This window comes from Salvelinus alpinus, chromosome 15 (genome assembly GCF_045679555.1).
Source record: "Salvelinus alpinus chromosome 15, SLU_Salpinus.1, whole genome shotgun sequence".
In the NCBI taxonomy this organism is placed as follows: domain Eukaryota; kingdom Metazoa; phylum Chordata; class Actinopteri; order Salmoniformes; family Salmonidae; genus Salvelinus; species Salvelinus alpinus.
Window position 1 is genome coordinate 53,774,279 of NC_092100.1, and position 22,808 is coordinate 53,797,086.

Genomic DNA, 22,808 nt, shown 5'->3' on the forward strand with positions numbered 1-22,808 from the left:
ACGACTCCAACACCATCATCACGTTCGCTGACGATACGAGGGTGGTACGCCTGATCACCGGAGACAATGAGTCAGCCTAAAGGGAGGAGGCAAGTGACCAGGCAGTGTGGTGCCGGACCAACAACCTCTCCCTCAACGTCAGCAAGACCAAAGAGCTGATAGGGACATACAGGAAATGGGGGGGGCGAGAACGCCCCCATCCAAATCGACGGTGCGGCAGTGGAGCAGGTAGACAGCGTCAAGTTCCTCTGTGTCCAAATCTCTAAAGACTTAAAATTGTCCAAACATACACACGCAGTCGTGAAGAAGGCGGGACAGTGCCAGGCTGAAAAAGTTTGGCATGGGCCCTCAAAACCTCAAAAGGTTCTACAGCACTACCATTGAGAGCACATTGACTGACTGGTCAATGCTTGGTATGGCAATAGCACCGCCCTCGATTGCATCGCTCTACAGGGGGTTGCGTGGACAGCCCAGTACATCACTGGGGCAGAGCTACTTGCCATCCAGGACCTCTGTATCAGCCGGTGTAAAAAGAAGGCCCCAAAAATTGTTAAAGACTCCAGCCACCCAGTTCAAAGACTATTTTCTCTGCTGCCGCACGGCAAGAGGTACCGCTTCATCAAGCCTGACAGGCTCTGGAACAGCTTCTATCCCCAAGCAATACGACTGATAAATAGTTAACAAAATAGCTACATGGACTATCTGAGTTAACATTGTATCTTTATTGACCTTTTATTGCCATTTTCGCACTGTCTCTATGCACACTCACAGGGCCCTACACACTCACACACACTGTCACTCCAACGCACACACAAACAAGCCCTCATTTGCTCACTTGCTCATAATATGCACATGCATGTATACTGACTCTACACACCTGCACACCCACTGACATACAAGCTGCTATTTCTACTCTGTGTATCTTACATCCTGTGGCCTAGTCCCCTTACCCCTCTACATACAGTATCTACCTCCATCACTCCAGCATCCCTGCACATTGTACATATGGTATTGGAACTGACTTTAAAAAACTATTTCCTGTATATAGTATGCTTACTTACTTACTTTATTGTGTATTCCATATTTCTTATTATTATTTCTCATGTGTTTTTTTTCTAGTAATACATTGTTACTGATTATTGCATTGTTGGGTTTTGAGTTTGCAAGAAAGGCATTTCACTGTACTTGTGCACGTGACATTAAAACGTGAAACTTGAAATGTAAAATGTGTGCGCTGTTAGTGTGATGAGTAATAAATAACACGAGTGGATAAACATCTGTCAGTGGATACAGGGTGCCTGGGGCTTCCTGCACACTTTATCACACACAGGGAGAGAGAGAGGGAGAGAGGTCTGCTTCTGAAGATGTAGCCAAGAATCAAACCAATAACACATTAAGACTCTGTGTACAGGGACGTCTCTCTCTGTTTTCCCCTCTCTCACTCTCTCTCCATAGCAATGGCAGACACTAGAGAGCAGTTCTGGAATATTTGAGAGGCAATTGGTTTTAAAGGGATAGCTCACCCAATTCGTAAACCTGCCTCGTATTATGGACACCTAGAAAGTAGTCTTCCCGAAGACTCAGAAATCCAATATTTCGTGCTTTTTTGTTGCTAAGCCACATGTTGGCTACCCGGACTATTTGCATTGTGTGCCCCTATTTTACGCTGACTGCAGTAAAGATTTAGATTAAGTTTTCAGTCGTCAACATTCCTTAATACGAAATGTGCTAGAATACGGTAATGAAGGAGCATACAGTAAACTACAGTCGTATGTACGGGAGTATGAAGCAGCATGTCGAGTATGAAATGTGCCATCTCACAAGAAAACCAAATTATTTAACAGCTGGATTCTAGAATGAGTACTGTCTCTATTACCCTGACAAGAAAGGGCAGCAATCCAAAAGACTCCCTACGCTGTTGTTGACATTTTCTAAATATGGTCCGTATTATTCTCTATCGTTGTTTATGTTCGATTTCTGCCAACCATTTGTGGAATCCGAGGCAGAGTGAAATAAAACCATAATACTTCAAACTGCAGAATGGTAGACCTTAGCACACTGTTGTGAAATGTGGTTTCCTTTGAAAGCTACGAACAATTTCTGGCATGCGTACTTGTATTCAACCTCCTCTTCTTTCAGTGTAGCCAAGAGGGTCATTCTCTCTCTTACTGAGCAGAGCGACTGTGTGAGACATATTGTCCCAACTATTATGAAGTGGCTGTTGTAAACCAACCAGAAACCATTGTAGGTGGCTCCGTATAGAATTCCCCGTAGGTGGCTCAGTATTCTCAGCAGACTGAAAGAGCAAACCACCTGGGCACACCACGTAATTTCAATGTGGATAATTGGGTAATATTTGGTTGAGACGTTGACCAATGAGATTAAAACCTATATTCACCCACTCAAAAAGACAGCCAAAAGTTAGTTTCATTTCCAATGTGTTATCACTGTGCTTTCAACCATTTAAAAGCACAACAAAGTTCAAATGGGAATCCAATGTCCGATATTTAGTTTATTTACACAGCAGATCTAATGACATGGACTGCAGTTGAGATTACATTCGAAATACATGGTTCAAGTGATCAATGCTGTTCGAGATTCTGCACAGATTATTACAACAATTGCAAAGATCTCCACAGACCTGCAACGACCTATGCATGCTATCTTGAACATGCACCCTTTATATGATTACATAAGAATACATGTATAGTTACAGTGATCTCAAAATGTGGCCATGGATGTGTTACTCATTTTAAGGTTGAATGTCACATAGTTTGTAACATTACGCTACGTTACGCTATTTACTGTATTTACAAAAGTAATATTAAATTATGTTCGGTTAACAACACAACCAAATATCAACATTTAAAGGAGCTGTATCTACAGCTTGGATAGTTTCATCTGAGACACTGGCTTAATCCCATTCTTTAACTTAATTTATTTTGTTAAAGGATGGGAGACGTGAATCCAAACATGTCATTTGTTACAGTAATATTCCTAATGTTCTCTGACTCATGATATATGGCCGGCTTGTATGGATATTTTACTATATGCTGGTTATTTAGAGTCTAGACTACCTGTGTTGCTCACGTGCACCTCCCGACTGAAGAAGGGAAGGAGTTGGGCTGGAGGGTCGTAGATGCAGCTGCTCGTCTCTTTCTGCCTCTCTCTCCTGCACGTAGGCTATCAGCCATAATCAAAATTAAGACATCAATGGGAAGCTACAAAATGCTTTAAAAATATCAGTGAATGGGGTAATTAAGATTGGGCAGGGCTCTGTAGTAAGTATGAACACCGGATCTCTATTGAGCTGATAAGTAGAGCCTCTCCACACTTAGGTTGCATCCCAAATAGTGCCCGATGCCCTATATAGTGCACTACTTGTTACCAGAGCCCATATGGAGTAGGGTTCCATTTGGGACATTGCCTTTGTCTCCATAGTCAGGGATGTGTCTTTGTAAAGCTGGAGTGGATGATAATGTACTGTGTATGCAGTACTTAAGCCTGCTTGGTTGGCATGTGAATTAATACTGTTTGAACATTGAGTGATCTTAATTGCATTGAGAATGGAGGGGTTCGGTGCACTACGTACCAATTACGTCTATGGGGGGTGCCGGGTGGGGAGGTACTTTGCCCCTGAGGGCCACTGTGGAGGCGATAGTTATCCCGACTGTATCATGGCTATGCTATGTTTACTGATGACTTCAAGAGACAAAAATCAAGGAGGTATAATACCATGTATGAGTAGTGAACCTGATGACAAACCCCCTTTCGGTCATACTCCTATCTGTGATACCAAAGGTCCCCCCCCCCCTGAAATGATTTATATCGCACTGTTGCGATTTGTGAGACAATCTGTTAGAATTCTCACTTCCAAAACCATTATAATGTTCTGATAATACTGTAGGGACACAAGGATGTGTCATAATTTCTACTTTCCAGATGATGTTCAGAGAGAGGAGCCAGCCAACTGGTTGAGAGAACACAGAGCATCAAAATATAACACTTCCTAAATTACAGATTAGAAAGCATCTGGTTCATTGAACAACGTTCTGCTTCTTATTTACTGTCAGTCCTCCCCCATGCTGGGTGCATGCTCCCTGCATTCTCCCTGCTGCTCAGATCAGATCTGCCTGAAGGAGCATACCAGATGGATATGATCATTTACCACATTCAAATCAACCGTCTCTATATGAGCTGTGTACAGGTTTGTTGATTGTTTCACAACTTTTTTCCAAAGCAGAGGTGTTAGTCTATAAGCAATAAGGATTCATATTGGTAATCTGTTTAAATATATGGATCTTCACATCATATTAAAATGTATAAATGGAAGCATTTTATGTAAGATATACTAATAATTTGATCCAGGGTCAAAGGCCAAATATCTATGAATAATTTGTCATAATCAATAGACCTGAAGATGAACAAAGCTAAACTTCTCAGGCAACAAAGAGCTCATAGACCATTTCAGAGCCATTTATCGCAAATCAAATCAAATTGTGTTTGTCACACGCGAATACAACAGGTGTAGATCTTACCGTGAAATGCTTACTTACAAGCCCTTAACCAACAACGCAGTTCAAGAAATAGAGTTGAGAAAATATTTACGAAACAAACGAAAGTAAAAAATAATATTAAAGTAACTCAATAAAATAACAATAACGAGGCTGCAGGTTAGTTGAGGTAAGTTGTTCATGTAAGTAGGGGTAAAGTGTCTGTGCATAGATAATAAACAGCAAGTAGCAGCAGTGTAAAAACAAAAGGGGGCCAAGGGGGTCAATGTAAATAGTCTGGGTGGTCATTTGGTTAACTGTTCAGCAGTCTCATGGCTTGGGGGTAGAAGCTGTTAAGGAGCCTTTTGGACCTAGACTTGGCACTCGGGTACCGCTTGCCATGCGATAGCAGAGAGAACAGTCTATGACTTGGGTGACTGGAGTCATTGACAATTTTTGGGGCCTTCCTCTGACACCGCCTGGTATAGAGGTCCTGGATGGCAGGAAGCTTGGCCCCAGTGATGTACTGGGCTATACTTGTAGAGTTTCCTGCTCCTTAAGATAATTGTCACTGTGCCCTGAGGGTGGTGATTATTTTCAGCTAGATAACCTGCAAGATCGGTGATTTGCCTGTATGTGCATTGCATGGATTTATTATTGAGTCATTAGCCTACTATTTTCCTAAATAGGGGTGTTATTCTCTGAGACAATATAGGGAATAATTTTATATCATTTTTTTGGGATATTCGGAACATCTCTATTTTGGACAAAGTTGATGACTACGCAAGATGTATACTAATCATTAGATCCAGGGCCAAGGGCCGAAGCTCTATAACAAGCTAACAACATTTAACCCTTTAACCCTGGAGGTGTTGTGTTTCCACAGCCTGCCTGCAGTTTATATTCATACATAGACCAGTTCAGAACCATTTATCTCAGGTGATTTCCTACTCCTAGTGATAATTGTCGCTGTGCCCTGAGGGTGGTAAGTATTTTCAGCTAGCTAATCTGTGAGGTCGGCGATCTCTACCAACAAGTGTTTATCTCTTGCAATCTGGAACTCGTTAAAACAATTCAACACGACGTAAACACTTTGACTTCTCTATCAAGAATAATCTCCAAAGACAGACTTCAGTAAAGGAGAAAAATATTGTTTTGTCTCGTCATCCGGACTGACCAGATGAATAACACAGAAAACGGCAAAGAAATGACATTGCTCTCTTTCAAAGACAGACAACAGTCCTAGCTCAATAGCCAGAAGGGCTTACAACTCTATAGCCTTCCAACCCTACAGCCTCACAACCTTCCAACCCTGAAGCCCAACAACCCTGATTCTCCAACCCTAACCGGGCCCTCAGATCAAAAATACTTCAAAGTGCCTCATCTAACTATACTCTCAGTCCCACCACATCAGACAGACACAGTCACCAGCAAAAACATGAGACGGTAGTCAGTTTTTAAGGCCTATGAGCTAAACAGTGGAACAAACTACACAACAGATTTCCCTGGTAAACTGTGGCCAGCAGGCATTCTATAAAGGACCGGGCAAATTATCGACACCATCCAGTGAGTACGCTCTGTGCAATATGCCATGGATCTATGGCTTTATGAGCAAGCGCCCCACTCTCACATAACGCCTAGGGCATGATGCATATGTAGCTTAACGATGGGGGTGCTAATTATCAAGATTGTAACCACAACGCTGTCGAGATGGAAGCAATTTTAGCAGGAGTAATTTGCGGGTTCAAATCTTGGCTTCAGCAAACTTCAATATTTTATGGTGAACTAGGATAGTGTGAGAAAGAATGGAGAGAACAATCTTCTGTCTAACGTCCAAGTGAGGTGAATGGACAGTAACAATGAGCCTTGCGGTTAGTGAAACAGGCCAGTAAGCAGAGGGTTGCCAGTTCAAGTCCCAGTGCTGACTGGACATATTTGGTGGGAATGAGCTGCTAACTGAATCTGCCATCAGTATAAATCTGACTATATCAGGTGCCACCAACTACAATTGTGCCCTGAAGCAAAGCACTTAACTTGCTTCAGGGATGTTGCTCTGTGGCTGATCATGTGTTGCCTTGTCCTGGTGACCAGGGACAGTCTTAGTAACACTGGCAGATGGGGATCTGTGAAACTCAAGCCTCACCCTGAGCTGTCTCCACTTGCGATGCTTGATAGATAGCTTTTTCGCGGAGCGACTGGGTAAGACTCTTCAGGTGGGTGGTCAGATGTGTTTGAGAGGCAGAGATCCTGTGTTCAAGCCTCAGTATGAGCCGAATCAGGAGGAAGCAGCGTGAGGTCCTTTACACTTGCAGTCTAAATCGCATCAGTGGCGTATATTCATGCACGCCAACGGAAGCCAGGCTTCCCACAAAAGAATACAAGAAAACAAACAATAATAACATAAATCATTTATCTTTCATCTCTCTGTGTTTCATCATTTTCCTTCAATTCGCAAGAGGATGAATGTATCTCACAGGAGAAAGCATCCGAGCAGCACCCCTCTGTCTCTCTACTGTGTAGGCCGTCTATCTGATACTGTCTGGTCCAAACAAGTATGACATTGTTTCCGCCTGTAGCGTTGAATGCAAGGGAAGCCAGCATTTTGCCACCCTTGACAAAAAAAGTATAAAAAATGTGCCAATCTGTGTTGAGTTGAACTGAGCGAGCTCAACTGTGAATGGTCCTGGAGGGGGAAATAAAAGTGTCATGGGAAGCCCGCGTTTGGCGTTACTCCTATCAAATCGCTTTGAGAGCATACATCATTAACAGAAACAACTTGAATTGTTGCATCTCGTTGTTGTTGTTGCTAGCTAGCCGGCTAGCTAAAATTGTCCCTTTCCCGAAATTAGCCATGGACAGAGATAGAGATTTGGACTTGTGGTTTTACTTAATTCTCCATACTGGCCAATGGTTATAATAGCAATTCTGATCCAACCATGAATTCATACGTCGTGGTGCCCCTGGCCTGAGAGGATTTAAGTTCAATGTGTACAGTAGCTGGATGTACAGTAGCAGACTAATGTTAACTAGGGTTTCTAGTGAGCAAGCATTTCAGAAAGGTAGCCTAGGACACATAAAAATAAAGGTGTGTACTGCTTGTACTGTATGGCATAGTGATAGATGTTTCCTCCACATGAAAGCAAGGAGGATGACATTGGCGGTTCTCTACAAGTAGGGTGAGTCAACGTGTTTTTTCTACTTGCAGGAACGCGCGCGCGCGCACGCATGCACACACACGCAAGGAGAAATCAGAACCATGGACAGCCACATCCTATTTAGCTTACGTTGATTGAACAAAATTGTTTTTGGTATCTTTTAGTTTCACTGTATTAGACTAAGCAGAGGTGATTTGGTGATGCCGAAATGTTGAAGTTGCTGGAATAGTTGAGGCAGCTGCTGTTTTCTTTGCAACTTGCGGTAACACTCTATGTGAATATATGAATACATCAATGGTTGTTTGGTGGCCCGAAAATGTCGGAAACAACTGTCTGGTACATGCAATATGCATCGTGGACTTCACCGGAGAGAGGTTGCTATCCGTTTTTTTGTGATAAAACAAAGGTGTGGTTGAATTTATTCTGCCACTGTCTTATTATTGTCTTTGCCTTTAGGCCTATACTGTATATCATGGTCGCAAGGAATATGAATTAACAGCAAACACCGCACTGGCTTCCCCAGTGATTTTACCCACGCACCGTTACTGCATGGCATAACCCATAACTCTACTCTATACATCCAACTCTTCAAAATATACATTTGTTATTCAGTCAGGTGTACTTTGACAATGAAAAACAAGCAGACAGACATCAGTCATTACATTTACCAATTTCTTGTTAGGGGTCTTTGTATGAACACTTGATGTAACAATACCTATATATTTTGTATTACTATGTCTGCCCTCTAAATAACGTTTTAATGTCTAGCTGTTTAGAATATGAAACGATTTGTGCCATCTTCGCAGTCGATGTCTTCGTTTTAGCTTTTTCTCACCAAGTGGCCAAGAATGGAATTGACCAGGGGAATATTTATGCCGAAACCCAGTGTCTAATTTGGGAATGTCTAATTGGCGTTTTGGATCCATCAAAAGTAAAGCTGAGAGGAGAGCCCTGCCCTTAGATGCCTGGCTCGCCCTTTGTGATGCGGCTTTCAGCAATGAGCCTCTGTGTGTAATGTCATGTAATTTTATCCATCCATAGCCTAGCATACTGCACACATAGCTCACACAAAACGGTACCTTGCCTTGAATGATGATTATTTAATTTTTGTGCGCAACTTGGACATTCTCTCGTGCGCGCTATATTTGTCACGAGAGGCTGTTTCAATCAATCCTAACTTCCGTTTGTAAAAAGTAGATGTTTGAAGAGTACCCATTTTTTCGGGGTGGATTAATCAATGGACCTAATAAGACTTCGATGGAACCTATTGATTCCGATTTTGGCACTCATGGAAAAGGACTAAAATACTATTTTCGGCCATGCCATAATGGTTATAATACTGGTTTTGTTATTGTTGAATTTGATGCATCCCAGTCACCAAAAGCCCCGTTCTTCTATGGCGATTAGGACATCAACTCCACAGCAGCAGAGCTTTAACTCGAGGCAGCGCAGGGATGCTGCGGGGCGTGGAGGAGTGTACGAGCACCTTGGGGGAGCACCGAGACACAGAAAGTTGTACTGTGCCACAAAGTATCACTTACAAATACATCCCAATGGGAGAATAGACGGGACCCTGGAGGAGAATAACCCTTTCAGTGAGTACAATATAACTTATTCTCGTATATTTATGCTTTGTTATATGCTATGCATATGAAGTTTATGTTCAGCCACTATATAGACTATAGCCGAATAAGAATAGCCTATACAGAAACACTTTTAAAGTAGTCCTAGATAGATCATGAAAAAGAGAACACTTCTTACCAATTGCGCACGTTATTATGCTGTTCATTTTTCTGCCCGTCACGAATGCATTGGTAAATTGGAGTGATCAGAAGGCAACTTCAAAAAGTGAAGACAGAAGCATACTGGTTGTAGAGACACTACAACAGTAGTGTCTCTACATTATCATAGCGTCGTTATTACATTGCCATTACGTTTGGTGTCGCAGGAAATGAGAATTAATAAATGTTTCCATCCAGGCATATTGGAGATAGCAGCAGTGGATGTGGGAGTGGTGGTTATTAAAGGACTGTTCTCTGATAGATATCTGGCCATGAACGAAAAAGGAGGACTATATGCATCGGTAAATGTCGCATGATCTCTGAGGTCTCTCTCTCTCTCTCTCTCTCTCTCTCTCTCTCTCTCTCTCTCTCTCTCTCTCTCTCTCTCTCTCTCTCTCTCTCTCTCTCTCTCTCTCTCTCTCTCTCTCTCTCTCTCTCTCTCTCTCTCTCTCTCTCTCTCTCTCTCTCTCTCTCTCTCTCTCTCTCTCTCTCTCTCTCTCTCTCTCTCTCTCTAATAATTGGATAATTGACTACCATTCATGTTCAGTCTCATTTTAATATAACATGGTCATAAAGCTTTCGTTGTAATGCATTTGGTTTCAACTAAATGTCTCTTTTCTCAGGCTGCCTTCAACCGGGAGTGTGAGTTCATGGAGCGGATCCATGAGTTAGGCTACAACACTTACGCCTCCCGCAACTACCAGACAACCACTCCCTCCACCTCAACAGGAAGCAGCAGCAGGCGAAGGGCGAGTGCTGAGAGGCTGTGGTACGTGTCGATCAACGGAAAGGGCCGGCCAAAGCGTGGCCTGAAGACTCGCAGGACAGAGAAGGCCTCCCTCTTCCTGCCCAGGGTCCTTGGCCACAAGGACCATGACATGGTTCACCTGTTGTTCAACAGTAGTCTAGGGTACAGACAGACTGCCCTCAGACTTACAGGAAAGACAGGGCAAAGGAGATAGAGACATGTTTCCATATCCAGGCAGTTTGATGACTAGTCTGACTCATGTCATTCCACGCTGCCCACAGCCTGACTACCTACCTGGTGACTGAGAGACACCAGCACACCTTTCCCTCCTTTAAACTGGCATAATGATACTGTTGGAATAATGTACAACCTTATATAGAAAATGCATGCATCATACTGTCTTATGAATAAAGTGGTCAATGTCTTGAATGTATCTTTGTACTGTTATTGTTAACTCACATTATCGTAAATAGATGCAGATAATGTCCTGTGTAATTATTCTGGAGGACCATTCCATACAAAAAAATATATAAATATAAAAATATATAATATATATTATATATAAAAAAAAATATATATATAATTTTTTGCTAATTTAATAACAGAAATACCTTATTTTATTTAAATAATTATTCAGACCCTTAACTATGAGACTCGAAATTGAGCTCAGGTGCATCCTGTTTCCATTGATCATCCTTTAGATGATTCTACAACTTGATTGGAGTCCACCTGTGGTAAATTCAATTGAATGGACATGATTTGGAAAGGCACACACCTGTCTATATAAGGTCCCACAGTTGACAGTGCATGTCAGAGCAAAAACCAAGCCATGAGGTCAAAGGAATTGTACGTAGAGCTCCGAGACAGGACTATGTAGAGGCACAGATCTGGGGAAGGGTACCAAAGAATGTCTGCAGCATTGAAGGTTCCCAAGAACACAGTGGCCTCCATCATTCTTAAATAGAAGAAGTTTGGAACCATCAAGACTCTTCCTAGAGCTGGCCGCCCAGCCAAACTGAGCAATCGGGGGACAAGGGCCTTGGTCAGGGAGGTGACCAAGAACCCGATGGTCAAGAACCTGAGTTCTTCTGTGGAGATGGGAGAACCTTCCAGTAGGACACCCATCGCTGCAGCACTCCATCAATCAGGCCTTTATAGTAGAGTGGCCAGACAGAAGCCACTCATTAGTAAAAGGCACATGACAGCTCGCTTGGAGTTTTCCAAAAGGCACCTAAAGACCTCAGACCTTGACAAACATGATTCTCTGGTCTGATGAAATGCCAAGGGCAAAGTACAGAGATCCTTGATGAAAACCTGCTCCGGAGTGCTCTATCACGCCTCAGATTGGGGCGAAGGTTCACCTTCCAACAGGACAACGACCCCAAGCACACAGCCAAGACAACGCAGGAGTGGCTTTGGGACAAGTCTCTGAATGTCCTTGAGTGGCCCAGCCAGAGCCCGTACATCTCTAGAGAGACTTGAAAATAGCTGTGCAGCGACGCTCCCCATACAACCTGACAGAGCTTGAGAGGATCTGCAGAGAAGAAAGGGAGAATGTACCAAACTTGTAGCATCATACCCAAGAAGACTTTAGGCTGTAATCGCTTCCAAATGTAAACATGATATTTCAGTATTTATTACTTTTTTTGCTAAAATTGATAAAAACCTGTTTTGTTGCCATTATGGTGTATTGTGTGTAGATTGATGAGGAAAGAAAAAAAATTAATCTATTTGAATAAGGTTGTAACCTAACAAAATGTGGGAAACGTAAAGGGGTCTGAATACTTTCCAAATGCACTGTATATAGATTGCCATTGTGTTGTTAATTTATTTATTTGCCTCCATTACTTGTTATATCATAAACAAGTTTTCTGTGTATTTTTAATGTTGTTTTTTTTAGTCTATGAAACTCAAGTGTCATTACTCATGGTACTGTAGTCTCCCGATGTATTTAAGCCTACATTTTTGAAGAATTCTCTTAAAATAAATAGTAAATATATCTATAAAACAATTGAATAATAAAGACTACCAGACTGTAAGTGTTGGGATATGCAGTGTTGAGATTTTTCTGAACACTGGGCTACTGCTAGCATGTTGTGTCAGTTATCATTGGGTTCCATTGGCATGTGGTCTGTGTGATTTCGGAGTTAAGCATAGGATTGGTTCTGTTCTGTTCCTTTGTAGACACTGCACTCTAGAGGCAGCAAGTCAAACATCTTCTCTCTCTTCAGAGGTTCTGTACCCAAGAAATGACATTCCATGAGAGCGACATTACTTTTATCTAAAACTATTGTTCCCTAATGACACCAAAAGCATAAAGGTAATGATACTGTAAGAAAGTTGTAGGGCCTGTTCATCTGTTCATCTCAGTAAGGTATTCTCACTTAAAACATGTAACAAGGACGTCACTGATGCAGCACCTTGGCCAGCACAGTGAGGTGATGAAAACGCAAAACCACGTGACTGAAATGCAGCACCTTGGAGAGCGGCTGAGAACACGTAGTCTGGCCTACATGAGAAAACTCTGACGATACTATCAGGAATTCAATAGCCTAGCTTAAATTATTATTGCGATATTGGCCCTTCATTGATACAAAAGAGGGGTAGGTTACTGTCAACAAACGCTATAGAATATTTATGATAATGTATTAATTTTAGTCTACTTGAGAGTGTAGAAGTTAGATTTTATTGAAAAATATATATATATAAGTATTCAACTTTCAGCCTCAAATAATAACGATTGTTGTGAATCCATTGAATAAAAAATGTCATAATTTGAAACATCAAATGAATGAAGACGTTGATAATATTTGCCACACAAATTCCGAAATGGTTAGTTTTAGGTATAATTTAACAACAATTAGCCGCATTGTTTCCACCAGTAATTCCCCAGTTCGAAAGAATAGAATAAACTTGTGAGCAGGTGCAAAAGTCGTTGCTCCTTGCGTGTCACTTGATACCTCTATGTCATCTCGGTTGGTGGTTGTGTATTACACTGGCTAAGTGGCAATAGGCTTTCTATGGTGTGGATGGTCACACTTGGGGTTCAAATCTCGAGCGAACCTTTGATATGGGGGTTTTACGCATGGGTACTTAACTCACCATGGGCCAGAAGTTCAGTCTAATAACGGACATTTTCAACATCCTATGCATAACGGCTTAGTAGCCTACATTGTACATAAGTGCTTGGTACAGTCTACGGGTATTACATTGTGTTCAGTTGATCAGATAGGCAAAAGAGAACTGTATCCGATTAATTTAGATACCTCATCCTCATGGTACAGTAGGAGGCTTGGGTTGAGGCCACTTAACTGTTTTAAGATGAAAAGTATTTTGCCTTCCATCAACATGTTACACGTTTTGTTTATATTGTAATCTTGAGATACTTACAAAATATTATATTTTGTCTGATGATTATATTCTGTACAAGAGAAGCCCATCCATTATTTTCGGTAGTCAAAAAGTAGAAATTCATATTAAGAAAGCGGTTGATTTGCTTTTATGGATTCATTTATAGAACTGTCTCCTGTGTAACAGTCTGTTGGCTTTTCAGCTTCCTTTTCTGCATCCTGCAATACATTATTTATTTGACTTCAGTCGATATTGGAGGAAGTTTTAGACAAAGATCTCACGCGTAATCCTCCATGTCGCTTGGACACATCTTGAGAAGTCTGAGAAGTTTGTGCCGCGTAAAGACCCAATAGACAAAATAAAGGATGGGCGAAACACTTTATAGAGGCCACATGTGTCAGCTCACACTAAAAGTACAGTGGCAACTACTGAGTTCGTTGAGATGTTCTGCATGGTGCGCCCTGCCACTCGAGATCAGAGCGCACAAGGGGAGGTGGTTTTCTGAGTGACTTTGCGTCGGAGGTAACTAGCGTGCATGTGGATTGAGTTGAGAGCAACCTTTTTGTTACAGTAGGTGGCGTGTGATGTCATTTCGGGGCACATATAAGTATCGTCAAGAGAGAGTCATGGCTATGTCTTGCAACACGACTGACAATTCACAACTCGATCTAAAAGCATCTCGGAATAGAGTCATTCAGCGGAGCCATTGAAGTAGCCTACAGAAAATACTTCATGCAGACTCAAAAATAAGTTCACTGGAGGCTCAGTCAGTCCCACAGTCTCCACAACTTTTCCGTCAACCTGTGAGCACCACGGACAGGGGAAAGAGGGGTTTGGGGAAAATTCTAAAAACAAATTCAAACACGTGAGAGCGCACTGACCACACAGGGATGTCTGTCCACGCGTCCTGGCTACCATTACCGCTGCTGGTGTGGGGGCTGGTCTGCAGCTCAGTGCGCACTGCCCCGTTAGCGGGTATGCAGAACGGCGCTCTTGAGCGGCATTGGGAAACGCTCTACTCTCGATCACTGGCTCGGAACCCATGGGAAAAGAGAGAAATCACCCGGGATGGTGAATATCTTATGGGCATCAAAAGACTTAGGCGTCTCTATTGCAACGTCGGCATTGGGTTTCATATTCAAGTTTTACCAGACGGAAAGATCACTGGAATACATAACGAAAATAGATACAGTAAGTTTAGTTTCATACTTTTATTTAAACCAGCATCTTTGGGCACACGTGTTTGATGCCCCTCTCTTCGTCTGCAACCTGTTTGTGCCATGTGCCACCACTTTAGAACTTCATATTGTGAGTTTGGGTTGTGTGAATGGGCACCATGCCAACTTCAACGTAACATTGTGTTTAGATTAGGCTACTAGCCAATTGACGTCACGTGTTAGTATTTTCGTCCGATGGCCATGAGGACAGAGGAAGGAGTGTTTTAGCCAAGTATGATTTCGTCTTCTTTGCAACACATTGCAAATTGTTTGCGGCTCTGTTTCAATGACAACAACAAACAAACATGTTTCTGAAGAGTCAAAAGAAATCACGGATAGTACCAGATCTGGGGGTTTGGACTTGACGATAACTGTCGGCTACCTGTATATTGGGGTACAATTGAGTTAGTTATTCTCTACCGACTGTCCAGTATAAAGTCAGGACAATTTTCGTCTTTTTTTTCTTCCTGCCTAACACATTAGCCTTGTATTTTGATACATACATTTGATACATTCCTCCAAGAGAATAACAGAGACTAGACAACATTATTATTATTTCTTATCTTATGTAAACCCGTAGACATAACAGTTTGAAGTTTTCTCAGAACTTCAACCTGCTACAGGAACTCATACTGGGAACTTTAGTGAGAGGAAGTCCATATCATATGTAGCCTAGTTGTCATCTAATGCCAAGGGAGAAATGCACCGATTTCCTTGCAGGGTGTTTAAGTAACAGTTTGAAAATATATCTAAATAGACCTGTGTCTACTACAGACTTCCTTATCTACTTGATCTATTTCACAAGACTGGCATAAACAATGGATTATACACAACTTTGCTATGGTGTACAGAATAAACATTTCAGTAATATCCTTTATCTCATTTCAGGTCTCCTTGAGATATCACCTGTGGAGAGAGGGATTGTGACAATCTTTGGAGTCCGAAGTGGTCTGTTTCTAGCCATGAACAGCAAAGGGAAGCTCTACGGATCTGTAAGTATACATGCTACGTTTTCCCGGGACGTATTTCTGGGTCACAGCATACTTTATTGCATGAAAGGTCTCCACAGCAGAATGATTGTCAATGTCTTGGCGTGCCTTTACATGTTTGTAGCTCATGAACTCCATAATAAGCTACGCCACAGGTGTGTTCAATATAAGGTGTAGACCTTTCCTTTCCTTAGAGTCCATGTACAGTATATGGTATTTCAAAGTAAAGTTGAATTGGCCACAAAATCCCAAGTGTTGAGATTGATCTGCGTGATTTGGGTAATTTGCCAATAGAGGTTCTACATCAGCTTCCACATAGTCCGCTGTTCATTGCGTCATTTTATTGTTTCTTAATGTAGACCTAAACCTCTCCTCTCTCATCCTTTCTCTAGGGTCATTACAATGACGAGTGCAAGTTCAAGGAAAGCCTCTTGGCAAATAACTACAACGCGTATGAATCTGCAGCTCACCCAGGGATGTATATTGGACTGAGTAAGACTGGCAAAACCAAAAAAGGAAACCGGGTAACAACAGCAATGACAGTGACACACTTCTTGCCGAGGATCTGAATGATCCCAGACAGACTGTGCCTTCAACAGAGGGTAGAGGAAAGAGAGAGGAAACAATGCACTTTCAAATGCTTTTTCTAGAGTGAGATATTTAAATTGTTTATTTATGATTCTTGAGACTTTTTATATTTTGGGAAAGTGGAATTACGTAGAAAGGGAACATGAAAAAATGACAATTTTTTTTGTTTTTAAATCTATGAAATGTGTGCTGCTATAAGTGTCTTGAGATGAGTACATGTTTTTTAAACGTGAAATGGATTTTGCACTGTTTTTAAGTATTGTTGTGCGGCATTGGTTGTGTTCTCATCGTACTTGTGTTTACTTTGAAAGAAATTGCTGACCCAAGTTTGTCAGAGTTGTGTCTCAGCATCAAAAAGAAAGACAATGACGGCAAAGGTCCGAACCATTCAAAGTTAATTACGGGTCCCATGATTAGTCATTTATTGGTCGATACAACGACAATTGGGACTTACAAAAACTCAACAACACAGAAATGGGTTTCTGCATTGAATTTGTTGTATGGTCTTGGTCAGAGTTGTGTGTGTTATTGCAGTATTTCAATGTAAGAAAGATCACTTGTTATTTTTCCATTCCTAATTGATTTAGCTTTTTTACTACCTCAGTATGGACGTGTAAGCTCTAGGGATTGTGTTGTTGCTTGTTCTGTGTCGTCTACAGTATGTTGTTCTGTCATATTTCTGAGCGTGACATATGACGTTGCCACACTTCTGTGTTTTACAAGTTACAACTTAACCTACACTGTATACCACCGACGAGGTGATCTAGAGGAACCCATTCAGAGAGAGGAAATCTGAGTTTAGATGGCACAACTATAGTGTACGGTTAGGGTTAAAGGTAACTCTGGTCCAGGGTTGAACTATATTTTTGTTGTATGCATGTATGGTAAAAACTCTTTCATAAATAGTATATGCAGCACACAAATGACTGGACACTTCTCTAATCCAGCATTAGTGAAGGTACTTGACTATCAGTAATTTATGACAATTCCACTTTCTTATATGTTTTCTGTATTTCAAATGTATTGTTGTACTCAATGCCTGATATGTGGTTTTGTAAATCCTTTTGAATTGACTTCCCTTGCAGTTGTCAATAGTAAGAACCCACGTTAGCTTTGGGAGTATGTTGCTATTTCAGTTTTGTACTCATGCAAACTAAAAAAAAAACAAGAAGAATGTCCTTTCTTGCTAGCACAGAGGATGCAGAAAATGAACATGTCAACGAAAAAACTGAAACTAGATGTGTTTCTTACTGTGTTCACTCGTATGATCCCTTGTGATCTCCTGCAATCAGTTCAACATTATATTATGTCCTCTGTTATGCATTTCGTGTGTATCAAAACTATGTCTGTAGTTTTATACAGGTCCTGTTCAACTTTGTGGTGTATGTGCTGTGCACATGATCCAAAAAAAAACGTCAAGAAAGTCAATAAATGATGTTATAGCATATAGACTATGTGGTGTGGATTGCTTACTTCCATAAAGGAGTGCATTGAAAAGTGGAAACGTCTCGATCAACATCAATCTACAACAGACGTGTCTGTGAACAATGCCCCCATTTCTTATTAGCGCCTATATAAAATATAAACACATCACAGATCATTTGTCCACACTCATGACCCACGGCACTTTCAGAAATTTCGAAAGCCTTTTCAAGTACTGATTGGTGCAATACATAGCCTGGGGGACATAGGCCTATCACACGGTCCCTTAACAAGGAAGTGTTACGCAGTGTGCTCTTCTGAATGGTGACTCACACGTATACAGTTCAGACTTCAAACTATGACGCTTCGGTCAGTTTCACTAAATAACGGGGTTCCCCAACTGTGACCATCTTGCAATGCATTTTTCAAAACAGACAAAAAAAATAGAGACGTGAAAGATGAATAATGATGCTTTTAAACTATCCTACCTCGCTGTGATTTCCAGACATTTTCAGACCTGCAAAATAACATTCATTTAACCTAGAAATTCAGATTGAATTCAACTCTGTTTCACGTTTGTTTCACTCATTGAAACCACAGTGAATTATAGCAGGATTGATTTCCAAGCTAACTTTCAGCGACACTTGAACTCAAAATCAACAGCAAATCCACACTGGAGGTCACTATGCAGGGTGCGGAGGTCACCATGCAGATCATTGAGACAATGGGGTAATTTGTATGCTTGGATTTTACATGTTAAAAGCCTGTTGCATTCACACCTCTCTAAAGTGGTAATGCGGCTGAAATCTCATCAGTAAATTGGCTATGCTAATAGGGATAAACAGGACTAGATTGTTTTCCTTGTGGCAGGCTGAGACAGTGTGAATGGAGGACAAAGCATTCGTCAATATGAGAGTGTGATTTCAATGAATGAATGCATGTACAGTAGGACAGTAGAGCACCAGTCCTGCCTCCCGCTTTGGGCCCGCTCAGCTTCTATATACATACTCTACTTGATTCATCCGCCACTCACTATGTAGTCATAGTTACATTCATAAGGTTACATAGTGATCAGCTCATGTAAATTCGCCTTCTGACAGTTCACCACGCAACGTCTACAATGGCCCTAAGCCTTTAGTGTATCCGGAAGGTCACAGAGAGAAGTGTCCAATCCCCACACAAGCATTTTGGGCCTCTTCTCTTTTCCACCATAAAGACGACAGTACACTGGTACCTTCCCAGCCCAGCTGAGAGACCACTAGAAACGGTGTCATTTCCGCACCAATTGTACTGCCATCATCAACACCAACATTTGCACATCACTTGGGTGCCACTTCTACATTGAACAATTTACCTACAAGGGTCTGTTTTATTCCCTATGATCCTTTCATGTCCTTTAGACGCACAGAGGTCTCAGCAAACTCCAGACAATCCGGGAAACTAGCAACAATGTGTGCGTTAACAGAGAGTGTGTTGATTGTAATTGAATGGTGGTTAAGTCGATGGCCTTGGTAAACAAGATGCTACATGGCTTGGGCAACGGCTGGTAGTTGCTAGTAGCTATTATCACATGATTTTTTCCCCTCTCTCTTTTGCAGTGCTAAGGCACACACACTGGCCGGGGAGGCTAGCAGCAGGGAACAGACAGCCAGCCCTACACATTGACAGCAGGCAGTTGTGAAAGGGCCTATATAATGCAACCGTCCTATCGCCTCTGTGTCTGAGAGCTCAGGTGTAAAAAGGGGGAGGTCCTCAATGCGTACTCCTTTGGCTCTAGTCTAATGTGCGGCCGTCGAAGGGAACACAGAATGTTAATTCCTGAATGCAGTAGTGAATTAATTGCTTCAAACTAATATCACCACTGTAATCCCTGAATAAAGGGCCAACAATAACAGTCCCAGGTCAGGAAACTAGTTAACGACAGAGGACGAAAAATGAAGGATATGTTAAACTAAGCATTTGTCTTAAACTCTTAGACTCACTTAATCTTCCTCTACCTCTACTGCTGTAGAGTGACTGGAAGGGGAATCCTTTGACTATTCATTGTCCCATTAGAGTCTCAACATCCACAAATGTTGAAATCATTAAATGACATTTTTTTTTTAAATCCCCCTATTTATCCTCCTTGAGCAAACACACACGGCCTCTGCTTTTGGAAGAGGGTTATAGGCTCAGCGCTGGGAAGAACTCTCCAGGACAGGGCTTGTGTCTAATTCTCTGTCATGGCCTGTAAGGGCCTGAGCAAATAAGAAGAGCTGTGGGAGGAGGACTGCAAGTACACCACAGAGAGGGAGGTTGCGGGTTTGGTAGTTTGGTGGGAGGTCAGGTTTACTGCTGAAGACTCGACGCATCTCACATAGTGCCTCTCTGGACGTGACCCCACTCTCTGAAAGGGTCTCAGAGGGAGTTGGGATATGGCAAAAAAAAAAAAATGTTCAATTCACATATGCATATAATACTCACTTGTACATGTGTGAAACAGAACGAATCGAAGCGTTATTATCATAGTGCAGTGATGATCATATGGACACTGGAGTGTAAAAACAATACAGCAATTTGGTGAATCCAGTCAGACTTCAGTTGCTGGTTTTACCGGACACATTCCCCCATAATTGACCATTCAACAGGTGCTTTGGGGACAGGAAGACACAAATGCAATTTATGCTTCAACACAAATACACTTGCCTGCAGATGATATCAAATGGAAGATTCACAAGCACTATTTGAGCCACACAAAGCTTGTTTTGCCGGTGTTAAGGTTTTGTTCTCTAGATCTCAGATATTGTATATATATATATTTTTTTTAAATGTGTAATAGCCCGGCCTCAGTTTATTGTTTGGCTTTGCTACTGTTTTGTCTGTCTCTGTCCCTTTATCTCGTCACTTCCCCTTGAGATAAAACAAAACACTGAGCAGATGGAAGTCTTTCTTTCCCTAAGGTCAGACCACATCGCACATAACAAGCTATAATATTGTAGCAAACGGCGACAGAGCAGCACTTGCTGGTCTCTAACCCGAATCTCCGAGCCCGTCGCCAAACCCTCTAACCACTGCTACAATATTTTTCTTGTCATGTAAAAATTAATGTTACAAAATATTTTGGAAAATAGTATTGTTTTGCGTCATGTCTTCTTGTATGCATTGAATCCAGGCGAGTCTTAAGCGAGTTCGCTGTCCACGTTTGAAATAGGCAATTCTGAATGCAAACAGCACATTAAACATCAAAGGGGAATTACTCATGGCCAGACATGAAAGAGGCGCTCATTTAAGAGTGAAATCGCATGATATACAGTCAGAGCTGCTGTAAGATGCCACATGCTCTGGTCTGTTTGTCTGTAATCATTTCTAAGCACGTAATGGCCAGCCTTTCCTTTGGTAGGAATCCACGATCTGGGAAGTCATAACCTAGCTGTTTACCTGCCTCTCTTTCTTCTCCTTCCAAACTAAATGGCCACTCATGTGAAAGTGTGCATTTCCTGTCTGAGCGTGCTCTCTATATGTGTGCGTATGTCTGCTCCTGTCCCGTGCAGCAATGCCGGCCCAGGTTTGGCCTGGATCCATGGTGCGGCAGGCCCCAACCTGCAGCTGGGAGAACGAGGCCTGGCCTAGCGGATGGAGGGATCTATTTAGCCGGTGCGTTTGTGCCCCTGGTCTCCTTTGTAGAGCCAGCTGTGAAGTATGTGTTTGGGACAGTGGTGCAGTGCGGGCCTGCAGATGTTTGGCCATAAAGAGCAGCACTTCAAAAGGGAAGAGACACCCCCACCCCTCTCCTCCAGCCCCTCTCTTCTAGGACACAGCTCCACTCTGGAGGATTTCAGCGAGGGGAAACAATGCAGACTTGGGCCCTGTAATCAGCGGCCACTGACAGGTGTTGTGAAGAATAAAGGGCTAGTTCTGGACTGGAGAAACAAGTTTAGACCCAAGTCACTTTCTATGCTGTTGTCTCATACTATGGATCAGCAGACTGGTCTGTCCTGGCCAGTCAAGGCCTTATGTCTGTAAACTTGGGACATCTTGAACTTGACTGCTGCTTGCACTCTGTCTGTGCAGGAACACAAGCTAGTAAAGCAGTCTTCAATGTGAAACAAACCAGGAAATGACAACTGAGTTACTGTGTGTGAGTTGGGAAAGCCTATGTTAGTATTAACAGTGTGTGTTGTATCAACAGCTGGGAACTAGAGCACTCCAGATTAACCTAAAGTGTTTGGGTTATCTCATTAAGGATCCTTTTCATGCTCTGACTATTACATGTACATGTGTTTTTTTTAACCAACGTTTTAGTCCTTTTAAACCCATCTGTTTGAAGCTCTTTAGAGAGGGATCACACACGACTGCAGGGACCACAGAGGGAAATGTGAAGTAGTAGTACTGGAAGTAGCAGCAGAAGTACCGGAGGTAGCAGCAGAAGTACCGGAGGTAGCAGCAGAAGTACCGGAGGTAGCAGCAGAAGTACCGGAGGTAGCAGCAGAAGTACCGGAGGTAGCAGCAGAAGTACCGGAGGTAGCAGCAGAAGTACCGGAGGTAGCAGCAGTGTTGTATTTACTGTATTATCTCCTGTTTATTCTCTAGAATCTAGCCAAGTTCATAATCAGAAAGAATATCATGTGTTAGATTCAATCAGAATGTCCCATCGTCTAACAACTGTACAATAGGGGTTCCTCAGGGATCTAGCTTAAGGCCTATACCCGTTGGCATACAAAGTGTCTAATTAATCCTAGTATCCTAACAGTGGCATAGCTACTGGTATAATATAGCTGCTCAGCCCTCCAGTTAGCTCCATTGAAGGCGCAACTAGTTGACGAGCCTCAGGTGACGAGCAGAATAGGAGGGACATAGGAGGGACTTGTCACACCTCCAGTGTTTATGTGATTAGAATTCTCTCTAAGGGGGAATAGAACAACTTCTGTTCTCAAAGGTCAGTCTGATTTCCATTGCATTCCTGCCACATGTTTTCACATTTCCATCTGCAATCAAACATTCCCATTATTCTCATCTGGCACTCCCTCACAGCTGAGATGGTGCAGCCAGGGCATGACAAAGCAAAATGGGCATGAAATATAATTT

General features: G+C 42.1%; 2 protein-coding genes across 3 annotated transcripts; both read left to right on the plus strand.

Annotated features, from left to right (window-relative positions):
• The first annotated feature begins 7,740 nt into the window (after window positions 1-7,740).
• LOC139540336 (fibroblast growth factor 3-like) lies at window positions 7,741-10,606 on the plus strand. 2 transcript variants are annotated; one of them, XM_071344092.1, is made up of 4 exons: window positions 7,741-8,054; window positions 9,056-9,243; window positions 9,628-9,731; window positions 10,053-10,606. In XM_071344092.1, exons 1-4 carry the CDS (start codon window positions 7,996-7,998, stop codon window positions 10,389-10,391), a joined length of 690 nt encoding a protein of 229 aa, XP_071200193.1. In that variant the 5' UTR covers window positions 7,741-7,995; the 3' UTR covers window positions 10,392-10,606. The 2 variants fall into 2 exon arrangements, with proteins under 2 accessions (XP_071200193.1, XP_071200192.1); XM_071344091.1 differs by lacking the exon at window positions 7,741-8,054 and having other exon boundaries at window positions 8,073-9,243.
• A 3,577-nt stretch (window positions 10,607-14,183) lies between these two features.
• Window positions 14,184-17,736, plus strand: LOC139540337 (fibroblast growth factor 4B-like). The gene is made up of 3 exons (XM_071344093.1): window positions 14,184-14,719; window positions 15,634-15,737; window positions 16,127-17,736. The coding sequence occupies exons 1-3, from the start codon at window positions 14,419-14,421 to the stop codon at window positions 16,301-16,303; spliced, it is 582 nt and encodes a 193-aa protein (XP_071200194.1). The 5' UTR covers window positions 14,184-14,418; the 3' UTR covers window positions 16,304-17,736.
• Window positions 17,737-22,808: the final 5,072 nt, after the last annotated feature.